General features: G+C 48.1%; 1 protein-coding gene across 12 annotated transcripts in view; it reads right to left on the reverse strand.

Annotated features, from left to right (window-relative positions):
* Positions 1-7152: 7152 nt before the first annotated feature.
* CEP250 (centrosomal protein 250) overlaps positions 7153-12553 on the reverse strand; it is a 156733-nt gene continuing 151332 nt past the window's right edge. For 11 of the 12 annotated variants that reach the window (XM_030533040.1, XM_030533039.1, XM_030533043.1 and 8 more), the window contains 5 exons: positions 10399-10506; positions 9944-10099; positions 9295-9408; positions 9129-9176; positions 7153-8250 (listed from right to left, as the gene is read on the reverse strand). In XM_030533040.1, the coding sequence (XP_030388900.1) occupies positions 7957-8250; positions 9129-9176; positions 9295-9408; positions 9944-10099; positions 10399-10506 (720 nt within the window). In that variant the 3' untranslated portion in view covers positions 7153-7956. The remainder of the gene's footprint in view (positions 8251-9128; positions 9177-9294; positions 9409-9943; positions 10100-10398; positions 10507-12553) is intronic. The other variant, XM_030533044.1, reaches the window with a different exon arrangement.

The following is a 12553-nucleotide window of genomic DNA, read 5'->3' on the forward strand; positions in this document are numbered from 1 at the left end:
CACCACCCGGACGATGTCTCCACGTTCACCTATGTCCGGGTGGGAGCTCATCGGTCATGCCACTCCCAGTTGGACCGCATCCCGGTGCGCGCCGGGTCAGAGCCGCTCTAGAAAAATGCTGCGGACGGGCGGGGGGGCCATGAGGAGCTCGCAGGCTGCAGAAAATAACCTTGTGGGCCGCATGTTTGAGCCCCCTGTGTTAAACCAAGATTTTCAGAAATAATGAAGCATATTCAATCACATTGCTCTCACTAAAAATATTAACTTTTCTGTGAGAGCAAAAAGGTTTTTTGTACTGTTAATAAAATACAAATATTTTTAAAATATTGTTTTTCATCTTTATCTCATCCTTTTAAAAAAATTGTATGTTTTATAATGTACATTATATATTATTATAGTGGTACATGTATATAATTTATACATAAATATTTTATTTTTATATATATGTATATATGGGGGGGTGCTCAAAAATTTTTTACTGATGGGGGTGCGCGATCAAAAAAGTTTGGAGACCACTGATCTAGTCTGATCTCCTCTACATCACCACAGAATTTCATCTAGTTACTCCTGGACTGAGCCCAGTAACAACTTCTGTTTGACTGTAATGTATCATCTAGAATAGTGTCCACCCTTGATTTGAAGATATCAAGAGATGGAGAATCCATCACTTCCCTTGGTAGTTTTTCATTGGTTAATGACCTTCTCTGTTAAAAATGTGTGCCTAATTACTAACTTGAATTTGTCTGGCTTCACTTTCCAGCCATTGGCTGTTGCTCTACTTTTCTCTACTAAATGAAAGAGCCCTTTAGTACCCCATGTTTTGTCCATGTGAAAGTACTTATACATCATAATCATGTCATGTTCCAATTTTTTTTTGATAAACTAAACAGATTGACCTCTTTAAATCTTTCATTGTAAGGCATTTTCTCCAACCCTCGAACCATTTTTGTGGCTCTTTTCTGAACCTTCTCCAATTTTTCAACATCCTTTTTAAAATGTGGTCTCTAGAACTGGATGCAGTATTCTAGCATTGGTCTTACCCAGTGCAATAAACAGAGATAAAATCACCTCTCTGCTCCTACTTTTTAGTTCTGTTTATACATCCAAGGATCACATGAGCCTTTTTTGCCACGTTCAGTTGCTTGTCCACGTCATTAATTCGGAAACTGGTCTGAAATCAATATGAAATTCAATAAAGGCAAGTGTAAATTACTACATTTAGGAAGGAAAATCAGATGCACAAAAACAAAATGAGGAATAACTGGTTAGGCAGTAGTACTCCAGAAAATTATCAAGGCTTTATCGTTACTCACAGATTGAATATAAGCCACCAATGTAATGCAGTGGTGGAAAAAGCTAATATAATTCTAGGGTGTATTAGCAGGAGCATCATATGCAAGAAACGGGAGATAACTGTCCTGCTCTACTCAGCACTGGTGAGGAGGAATCAGCTGGAATATTGTTTCCAGTTTTGGGTGCCACATTTTAGGAAAGATGTAGATAAATTGGAAAGAGTCCAGAGGGGAGCAATGAAAATTATAAAAAGTTTATTAAAAAAAATCAGATCTGTGAGAAAAACTTTAAAAAACTGGATATGTTTAATTTTGAGAAAAGAGGATGGGGGGGAACTGACAACAGTCTTCAAATATGTTAAGGGATGTTTTTAAAAGATGGTGATCAGTTGTTCTCCATGTCCACGGAAATTAGAATAAGAAGTAATGGGCTTAATCGTTAGCAAAGGAGGTTGAGGGCTTGTCAACAGTAACCAATGTATTAAATATTATTGGGTCAGCATTTTGTATTGGTAATGAGACACTGAACAAGATTGTTCTGAATAAAATGTTTCTGATGAGGATGTAGTGTTATTGACCCCAAAGTGTGACTGGTACTACCAGGGAATTTGTTTACCCAATTTGTAGGGAGGGATAGCTCAGTGGTTTGTGTACTGGCCTGCTAAACCCAGGGGGTTGTGAGTTCAGTCCTTGAGGGGGCCACTTAGGGATCTGGGGCAAAATCAGTACTTGGTCCTGCTAGTGAAAGCAGGGGGCTGGACTCAATGACCCTTTCAGGTCCCTTCCAGTTCTAGGAGGGAGATATATATATATATATATATCCATATTATTATTAGTTACTGTATAACTTAATTTCTTTACCAATTTGGTTTTTTCCTTGCTTTCATGTTGTTTGCTGCCATTCGTTTGTTGATTTTTACCTGTGTGTTGGTTAAACAGTTTAGCTATGTTATGCACATTGTAAATGATGTACAGCAATAATATAATACAGCAGTGCTACAATTGCTTTTACACAGTGGCCAAGTTTAAATTAACTGATGGAGATTTCTAGCTGATTGCCAACTTCACTGTCCATGTATGGTAGATTGAGGTGTATTAGACCAGTTTTTTATTTATAAGGCACTTCATTTTTCTTTTCTTGATGCTTGGGGGTTCCTTCACTGTCTACTGAGATCTTCTGATGTCTTTGTGCTGTGATATTTTCTGGTGTCTTTGGTCTGTGGGATGTAACCTTAAACAGCTTAAGTTAGTTAACATCATAAATTTTTTTGTTTCGTTTTACATTGTTTTTGTTTCTAGTAACTCTAATTTCATACACAGATTAATGAAGTGTGTTTGCAATGTAATAGAGACCAAGTTTTTTATAACACAATCTATACTTTTGCAATTGTTGTACAGATATTCATTTTTACATGAGCTGCATTACTAATACTTTATATGAAATATAATGCTTAATGGCTTGAATAGCTGCTCACAATCTTCTATGAGAAGGTGTATTGCTTTCCCTTGCTGAGCACTCTGGTTTAGCAAAAGAGTTAACAACAGATGTTTTACCACGATTTTTAGAGTTAATTTGCTTGTGATACCAATCCCATTTTCGTAAACTGTTTAGAAGCACAAGCTTTAACAACCACTATTTTCCTATAACATAAAAGAAAAGTGTATAACATTAAATCAAAATAAATTTTAAATGCAAGTCTATGCAAACACTTTAAGGGTATTACATTTGCACAATGCTTTGTTGTGTTTGGGAGCCAAAGGTGGAAACCTGATGAAATTGTATGGTAGGCTTTATGCATAAATTGTTATTTTTAAATATTTTTGCTATGACATTCTTATAACTATATTTAAAAGTGCAAACAAGTTTATAAAAAACCCAAACAAGACACTGACTTTTTGTTAATATTACCTTTACCTTAATGTTGAGGTCTCCTCTCCTTTTTTTCCTTTGAATAAAGAATTTTAATTAAACAAACAGCTCCAGCCGAAGCCTCGGGGAAGGGACCGCTGCAGAAGTGAGGAGAGCCCTGGACTGACACTTGGGGAACTGAGGTGAGGTCCACACAGAATCCTCTTCTTCTGGTTCCCTCAGGAACAGTGGAGTGCCTGGACACATCTCAGGTGAACAAATCGGTACCGGGCACACCTCTGGTTATCTAGATGTCCTTGGTACTGAAAGCACAGCGGAGCCGACGAATGCTCAGCTGGGAGTCGCTGATCCGGTCAGGTCCTGAGGAAAATGGAACACCTGTGGTACCGCCAGGGGCACTGGTACCAATGCTGATGGCTGTGCTTAAGTAGTTGTGGCCGGGGCTGTTTACAGTAGTGCAGTCTTTGATGAAGTTGAGTGCTTCACGCCCGCCAAGGGAGGCACAATCAGAGCGTGAGCAGGCTTCTTCAATGCCGAGAGAGCAACGGAAGAGCTCTTCTTGCTGCTTCGATCTGATGATGGTACTGAGGTTTGCTCTGGGGCTGAAGCCTTGCTGCCGTGTGCGCTAGCTGTGCCCTGGGTATGAGAGGAACTGGAAGCCTCATCAGTACCTGACTGGAGAGCTGAAGGAACCAATGATCTTGGCATTTTAGAGGTAGTCTATCTGGTTAACTTGGGGCACTTTTTTTGAGGGCTTGTGAGAGGAATCCTGTATCTGCCTCTTGGGCACCCTGAAAGTGTGGGGCTCTGAGGCAGCAGACTTACTTGGGGCCTGGCATACGGGGGAAGGGGATCCCTTGGCCTGAATTTGAGGCCAGGTGTAAAGAGAGCTCCATCATAAGGAGGCAAAGTTTAATTTCTTGGTTTTTCCTGGCTCTTGATTTTTAATGCAAGGCAAAAGTTGCACTTTGGAGAGACATGCAATTCCTCGAAGGCAGCGGATACAACCAGAATGTCTGTCGCTGACCGGGAGGGCCTTCTGCCATGACAAACAGTATCTGAAGCCAGGCTAACTAGGCATCATCTCACAAACAGAAAATGTCTGCCTACCTAAAACTATCTAAATAGTATAGAGAAAGGAGAAAGAAACTATTTTTAAAGAGAGGAAAGAAGCTAGAATAAAAGGAAATAGGGGCTATGTGAGAACAAACACTACAACTAACTACAACTGCTAGAGCTTTGTCTCAGGCTGTGGTGGTTGAGAAGGAACTGAGGGGTCGTTCACCCATGCAGTGCTATCTAACAACAGGATGGGGCACGAAACTGACTAACGCATTCATGGACCGAATGGACACCGCTATGCGAAATCTCCACTCAAGGTGGAGGGGTGCTAGCACATCTTGAGTGGACACATGACTCGAAGAGCAGGATATTCTTGTAACCCTCTTGCTAGCTGGCGTTAAGGTGTTCTTGGGTCACAGAAGGTCAGTAGGATAGGCCAGCCCACTTGATCCTTGCTTATTTCTCTCAGTGGCAAGCTAAGCCATTCAATTGCTGCTCAGACCTTCGAGATTGACAGCTAGCTCAGCCAGTTTTTGCTCGACATTTCCCTACTAATGGTCAGATCAGCCAATCTCTATTCTCTGCTGTCTCTTAAGTGACAGCCAATTCCAGCTCTGCAATCCTGATGGACAGTAATCCTCACCATTCACTGCTCCTTGTCCCCCAAATGCTGCTCATTTTACCCTTTGATCACATGGGGGCCTGGCAGCAGGAGATAACATGACTAAATTGGGAATCCAGAGTTTTTTAGTTGTAAGTGAGTGTCTCCTTAATGTACCAGGAGATGAAATCAGTCTGATATCATATACCCTGCAGTGGCTTAGTGAATAGGGGATTGGACTAGGACTTAGGAGAGCTGGGTTCAGGTCCCAGTTCTGCCACAGGTTAGCTGGTGACCTTTGCTAAGTCACTTTATTATCCTTTGCCTCAGTTTCTCCATCTGTAAAATAGGGATAATGATACTGCACCGTTGCAAAAGTGCTTTGAGACCTACTGATGAAAAGTGCTATGTAACAGATAGGGGGTATTATCATGTATTGATGAACACCACTGAGCATCAAGGTTGGAAATATTGTAAGTCAGTAGCTAGTACCATTAAAGGAAATGAAGTTTTATAAATGTAAATTTGCTGGAAAAGATTTAAATATTTCTTGATATAGAAAGGAACTGACATTTACTTACCTGTGTATTGCCCAGACTTTAAGACATGTTGATTTTGTAAAAAGTGTGCCTTAACTTAATTTACAGCAGCCTTAACTGAATCTGATTCACTGTTCTCTTGGGTGGGCAGAACCTGTCACAGTATGCCTTGCCCTCCCTGTGCATAACCTCTGGAGAGGTACCAGCTCGTTTTCAGGTGTGGGGAGGAGGAATTCTCTCACCAGAGCCCCTTTGTTACAGTGCCCACCTATTTGGCTCAAACTAGGTGTTCCTGGGCATCTAGTCTCTCACTGTGTTAGACTGCAGCTCCTGGGGACTGTTAGGAACATAGGAATTGCTCTGCTGGTTCAGACTCTGGCCCAGTGGCCAGCACCACTGCTTAAGAGGATGGTGCAAAGAACCCACTAATGGACAATAATGGAATGTCCTTCCCCAAAGAAAGTCTCTCCCTCATCCTGTCAGTCCGAGGGTGGTGCTTGCCCCACAACAGGAGGAGTTAGACCTTGCACACGCATTGTTTGATCCTTCAGACCCACTTGTTCACAGGGAGGCTGGGGAACTGCTTGATTCACACAGGAGCCACAGGGGAGGAACCATGCTTAATCTTTTGGATAGATCATCATGACTTTCTACAATTTTCAGAGTTCATTGGAAGGTGTCAGCAAAGTGATGTAATCCCGTGGCAGTCCCACACATCCTGCATTAGATAGCACATACCATTTCTTGTAGGCCAAGCGAAAAACTCATCCCAGTCAGACTTGACTAAACACTTGGACTTATTCTTTGGCTACAGCCTGAGAAGTCATTCACTTCAGAAGAATGGCCTCAGAACAGGGGACTGGAACTAAACTATACTAGCACCTCCTTAAGCTCTTCTGAAAAGATCTAATTATGTCACCCCACTGCTAGAAAATGCACCTTCTCACTATGCTCCCACAGGGCAAGGGCCATCATCTTTGACCAAATCTAAGTGTTCATTTGAAGAGTAAGCTTGTAGCTCCAGGGGTTATGAAAAACCTTCCAAAGAGAACAGGATTCCAGGGCTGAGCTGTCTTCCCCAGGGCCTGGCTACGTGGGAGTGTTGTACCACTGTAACTAGGTACTAAGGTACGCCACTGCCAAGTGTGCACTCAGTTATATTGGCATAAAGGTGCTGTACAGCTTTTCCCATACAGGAAGGGCAGTAACTTCGTTACTATAACTACATCCACACTAGGGCTCCTATCAGTTTACCGATCTTAGTAAAAATCATCTCCCAGCCAACAGTTATAGTGGTGTAACTTTCAGGTGCAGCCCAGGCCTTGCTGCCACTGCTCGTCAGAGCTTCTACAAAATGCACTAGTGAGCCCGGGCAGCTTCCAGCCACTATCTGCCATTTCCACCCCAGCTCTCGACCTCCTTTTGAAGCTCTGTGTTTTGGTTTATTTTCCAGAGATGCCTTAGCTGCCTCTTCCACATTGAGTTTGTGGTGTCTGTTGTGCTTCCCTCCTGCAGCGCAGGCAACAAACAGCTGGCTTGGGGAGCAGGGCAGGGAATATGCAGGAGAAGAGACATTTCCTGAGGCTATGCCCTTCTGCCCAGCTTCCTCCCAGCTCAGCCAGGCACAAAGAAAACTGCACAAGGAAGAGCTCCACTGCAGGACAGCGCCCATCTCACGGTACTGAAGCACAGGTCACGAAGAGAAAGCCCCAAGGGCATTTTTAGAACTGGAGCCACATGGAAGGAGGTTTTTGATAGAGTGAAAAGATGAAACGAGGGAAAATAAAGCTCTTTCGTAGGGAATCACTTTATTATAAAAGCTGAAAATACAGATCCCGCTGGAGCTCTTACTGAAAGGGAAACAGTACAAAGTCATTTGGAACCAGCTCTCCAGGCAGCAGGAGGGCAATCTCTGGGGGCACCTTGTAACAGCAACATTTCTGGGGCAGGCAACAATCGTGTGCTTCAGAAAAAGAAAATTCCACCAATCTGCTGCTGCCAGTCAACCCTAGAGCCTTCTTCTAGCTCGCCTCCAATCTCTGAGCCCTGCTCAGCCAGCTCCAACCTTTGGTCCCCTAGCACAGCCCTGCTGGAAAGTTTCCATGGTGAACACTGCTGCCAATGATGTTTCCACAGTGAGCACTATTGCCCCCCTGCCTCAGGTCTCAGCTTTGACACAACCCCACGCCCCTGAATTCACTTCCTGCAGTAGGTCTCTGCACACTCTGGGGACATTCCTCAGGATACACAGGCTGTGAAGAAGGGGGAAAACCCATGTTCTTATTGGTTCCATCCTCTCATGTGCCACAACCAACCATGTGTTCAATGTTCCTGAGGACTGGTATTCGGCTGGGGCTACGAGAGTCAGGGCCACGTCAGCGGGCAGGCTGGACCTGAGGAGGTCTGGCCCATGAAAAATGAGGGGATGCCTCTTGAAGGGACAATCACCACCTTTTCCACTGCTACGTAGGATTCTTCTGCAAGGTGGGCAAGAGTCTATTGCCCATGGCACCTTTGAAAATGGCATTGCCAAACCACACGTAGGGTTGGACCTTGTTTCTGCTGTGACCCATTTGCTGAACGCTGATCCTGCTACCTCAACTCATTCTGCTGGGCTGCTCTGGGTGTGGAACTCAGAGGGTGTATCTCCAGAGATTGGCCATCCCACCCTAGAGCCACCAGTGCCAAACTGTGGTTCAGGGATTCATCCAGCTTCCGCGTTTCTGCTTCTAGAACAGCAGCCTTGGGCTCCCTGGCCACAGTTGCTAAGGAGTGAGAGAGCTCCTGGTGCAGGCCCGACAGCTCCTGGCTGGTCTTTGCACAGCACTTGATGTAGTCCTGCTTGTGCTTCCGCTCCAGCACCAGCTGGGTTTGCAGAAGAGACACCTGAAGGAAGAGGAACAGGTTGAGCTCAAGGGGCCCAAGGAAAAGAAGTGACTTGCCTGCCATTCTGCTTCTCTCAAGATCCTGACCCAGTGCTATCAGTTCCCCAACTGTCATGCCGCCCCCTCAGGCCTGGCACCCCAGGGCTACCAGCCCACTCACAGCCATGCCCCGGCCAGCACCCCAATGCTACAACCTCCTCCCATCCGCACCCCACCCTGCTCAGCACTCCAACGCTACAAACCCTCCCAGCCGCACCCCACCCTGCTCAGCACGCCAATGCTACAAACCCTCCCAGCAGTGCCCCACCCCGCTCAACACCCCAATGCTACCACCTCCTCCCATCCGTGCCCCACTCTGCTCAGCACCTCAATGCTACAAACCCTCCCAGCCGCGCCCCACCCCGTTCAGCACCCCAATGCTACAAACCCCTCCCAGCTGCACCCCACCCTTCTCAGCACCCTAACGCTACAACCCCCTCCCAGCCACGCCCCACCCAGCTCAGCACCCCAATGCTACAAACCCCTCCCAGCCCTGCCCCCACCCCGCTCAGTACCCCAATGCTACAAACCCCTCCCAGCTGCACCCCATCTGGTGCCTCAGCACTGTGAGCCCCGTCACAGCCACACCTTACCCGGTCTGGGATCCCAGTGCTATGAGTGCCCTCAAAGCTCTGCCCAGCCTGGCACTGAGATCCCCTCACAGCCCTGCTCTGCCCTGGGCCCTAGCACTACAGCCCCCTCACAGCCAGGGCTGGCCCAGTGCTACAAGCCTCCTCAGCGCCAGGCCCCTTCCAGGCCCCCATTCCTAGGAGTTTCCACACCAGTGTGCCCCACCCGTGCAGATACGACCATCTAGCTGAGAGGCTTTCTACTCCTAACCTGCTTCTGCAACTCGGCGAGTCGCCTACGGAGAGCCCGGGCCTCCTCCTGGGAAGAAAATGCAATGAGAAGGCCTTTAGTCCTCATTCTGCTTGGGGCAGGACTAGAGCAGAGCAGGTGGGACTCTGCTAGGGTCACTTGCTCAGGCTCTCATCCCTGTTCCTACCTGTCCTGAAGTTGATGCCTTATTCTGCCCAGAGTCAGACACAGAAAGTCCACAGGCATCTGGCAGTGAGAGGCCAGCACGGTCCCTCTTCAGCTTCCTCCGCTCACGCTCCACCTGCACACAGGACACACAGAAAGGGTCACAGCAGTTTGCCAGGGAGCAAGGAGCTAATAACCTGGGGTATCAGGTGGGCAGAGCAGGTTCTCCACTCAGAGGCACTTACTTCCAGGTGGTGGCGGGGGAAGGAAGTGGGACAGAAAAGGCTTCACGCTGGAGCAAGACCAGCTGATGCTAAAATGAGTGTGTGTGGGTACAATGGGCAGGCAGTGCTGGAGTGCGTGGGGGTGGGCAGGCAGTGCTGGAGTGCTGAGGGGCAGGGGGTGCTGGTAGGCGTGGCCGGGCAGTGCTGGAGCACATGAGAGTGCAGTGCTGGAGGACGTGGGCAGTGCTGGAAGGCGTGGGCAGGAGGTGCTGGAGCACTAGGGAGTGGGCAGTGCCAGAGGGCGTGGGCACGGGTGGGTGGGGCAGGTGGGGGTGGACAGGCAGTGCTGGAGCATGTGGGGGTGGGCAGACGGTGCCAGAGCACATGGAGGTGCTGTCATCCCAGAGTGCCAAAGGGAACTGGGGAGGCGCTAGGAACTTGGCTCACCTGCTCTAGAGTCCTCCTGAGTTGGGTGTTGAGCTGCTCCAGCTCAATTTTGTCATGTTCCAGCCTTGCGACAGCTCGCTGCAGACGTTCCAGCCGCTGCTGCAGCAGTCTCCTCTCTGCCCCTGCTGCCAGCTGCTCCTCTTCCTCTCCCATGGCCTGGGGATGTACAGAGAAGAGTCTTGGCGAGCCTGTGCCATATGGGCGTGTGCCCCAGATGCTCCGAGTGGGGAATCTGTACAAAGCTGGCCAGGGAGGCCTACAGAGAAGCACACTGTGCCTGAAGGGGAGCGCTCATCAGTCGCTCCCTCTGCTCCCAAAGCATAGGCACCAGCACCCGTCAGGGCTCAGGGGCCACCCTCCAGCACAGCCACAGGGCAGAATTAATCCAGGCCAGAAACATACTTCTTCTCCTCTCCCATGTGTGCACATACCCTGCCCACTCTTCCCTCCCTCACCTGCTGTTTCCATGCTCTCTCCTCTCTAAGTAGCAAATCCGCATCTCCATTCAGAGCCTTGTTTGGAAAGCTCTCCTCTAGGTCTCTGAGAGCTGAAGCAAGCTGCTCCTGTGGGAGTGACAAACAGCACAGATCATCCTCTGGAAGCCAGGGCTGCAGTGCCCAGTGCTGGAGAGGACCCTCACTGCTGTTCCGAGTGAGGAAGAAATATCTTGCTCGCTGGTGGAGTAATGTGGGCCCAGGTCCTCCTACCCCCTGCTGCCAACCCCATCCCTGGGGCGGCTGTCTCTCTGCTTCAGGCCGAACAGCCTGTGTTTGCCTGTTAGCTCTGCCCTGCCTGAGGGCCAGAGCTGATAGACCACTGGCTTGCTCGGTCCTGCCTGAGAGCTTAGCCCACAGATTGTTTGGTGCTTCGCCCTGCCGAGAGGCTCCAGGCGCTAGCACCTGATATTAGGCAGTGACCCCAGTGATGCAGTGTGGCCTCTCTTCGACCCAGAGAGGGAGGGACGACTGCCACCACACTACACTGACTTACTGGCTATCTAGCAGTGCAATTAGTCAGGGAGCAGCCCAGCAGGTGGTCTTAGGTGGTCTGATCCTTGATAGCAGGGCCATGAAGGTCTGTTAGTGCTGAACGTGAAGGGTCGTAGCCAGTGAGGTACACACTTCATCCCATGGATCTCAGGGCCATTGCTGTGCAGTGCATCAGCACTCTGTGCATTGCCAGCCCACTCATAGCCGCCTCCACCACCTTGCTCTCAGTGGGAGACCAGACAGACTTTTTCTGGCACTTCCATTGAGACTGGGCAGCAGCTTGGGGGGGTATGCAACAAAGTCTCCACCAGCCAGCCCACAGCAAGGAGCAAAGGTGCTGCAGCCCTATTGACAGGATTTCCTAGCCCCAGTGATTCCTAGTTCATGTACTGGTTTCAGCTCAGATTCTGCTGTCTGCACCAGCTTTTACAAACACATGGGTAAGGTAAGATCCTCCCATCAGCTTGCTATCCTGGAGTTCCTCCACAGTAGATAACAGCATCACCTGGCTCCTCTCTGCACTGACCTCAGCCAGCCCCCGCCCAAACTGTCTAGATTATGAAGTGAAGACAAAGTCTCTCAAAGTGCTGACACTGGCTGCACCGCAGCCACCAACAAAGGCGTTGGAGGGAGCCAGCACTGAAGCCAGAGTTTTCTGTGCCAGGAGCACCACCTATCAGAGCTCAGCACAAAGAATGCTGCAAGGCCGCAAGAGCACCTACCCTGAGGAGGAAGAGCGAAAAGGCAGTCCTGAAGGCAGGACACTCAGAGCACCAGGAGTGACTGGGCCAAGCATATACTGCTACCCAGAATTACCCCACAAATGCAGAAGGGGTGAATCCAGCAATGGAGCTGCCTATAGCAAGGCCATGTTGGGGGTGCAGCTGCTTCACTTTTGGCACCTCTTGCCTTATCATTTTGGGCAGAGGTTCTGCTTCATTGCCTCTGTAAATCCAGGGTATGCCCATATCTTGAATACTGCATGCAGATGTGGTCACCCCATCTCAAAAAAGGATATATTGGACTTGGAAAAGATTCAGAAAAGGGCAACAAAAATGATTAGGGGTATGGAACAGCTTCAGTATGAGGAGAGATCAATAAGACTGGGACTTTCAGCTTGGAAAAGAGATGGCTAAGGGGCGATATGATAGAGGTCCATAAAATCATGACTGGTGTGGAGAAAGTAGATAAGTAAGTGTTATTTACTGCTTCTCAAAACACAAGAACTAGGGATCACCAAATGAAATTAATAGGCAGCAGGTTTAAAACAAACAAAAGGAAGTATTTGTTCACCCAACACACAGTCAAACTGTGGAACTCTTTGCCAGAGGATGTTGTGAAGGCCAAGACTATAACAGGGTTCAAAAAGGAACTAAATAAATGCATGGAGGGTAGGTCCATCAGTGACTATTAGCCAGGATGGGCAGCGATGGTATCCCTAGCCTCCCTTTGACAGAAGCTGGGAATGGGTGACAAGGGATGGATCATTTGATGATTACCTGTTCTGTTCATTCCCTCTGGGGCACCTGGCATAGGCCACTGTCGGAAGACAGGATACTGGGCTAGATGTACCTTTGGTCTGAGCCAGTATGGCTGTTCTTATGTTCTCACTGAGTGGACT

Source organism: Gopherus evgoodei, chromosome 14, assembly GCF_007399415.2.
Source record: "Gopherus evgoodei ecotype Sinaloan lineage chromosome 14, rGopEvg1_v1.p, whole genome shotgun sequence".
Lineage (NCBI taxonomy): Eukaryota > Metazoa > Chordata > Testudines > Testudinidae > Gopherus > Gopherus evgoodei.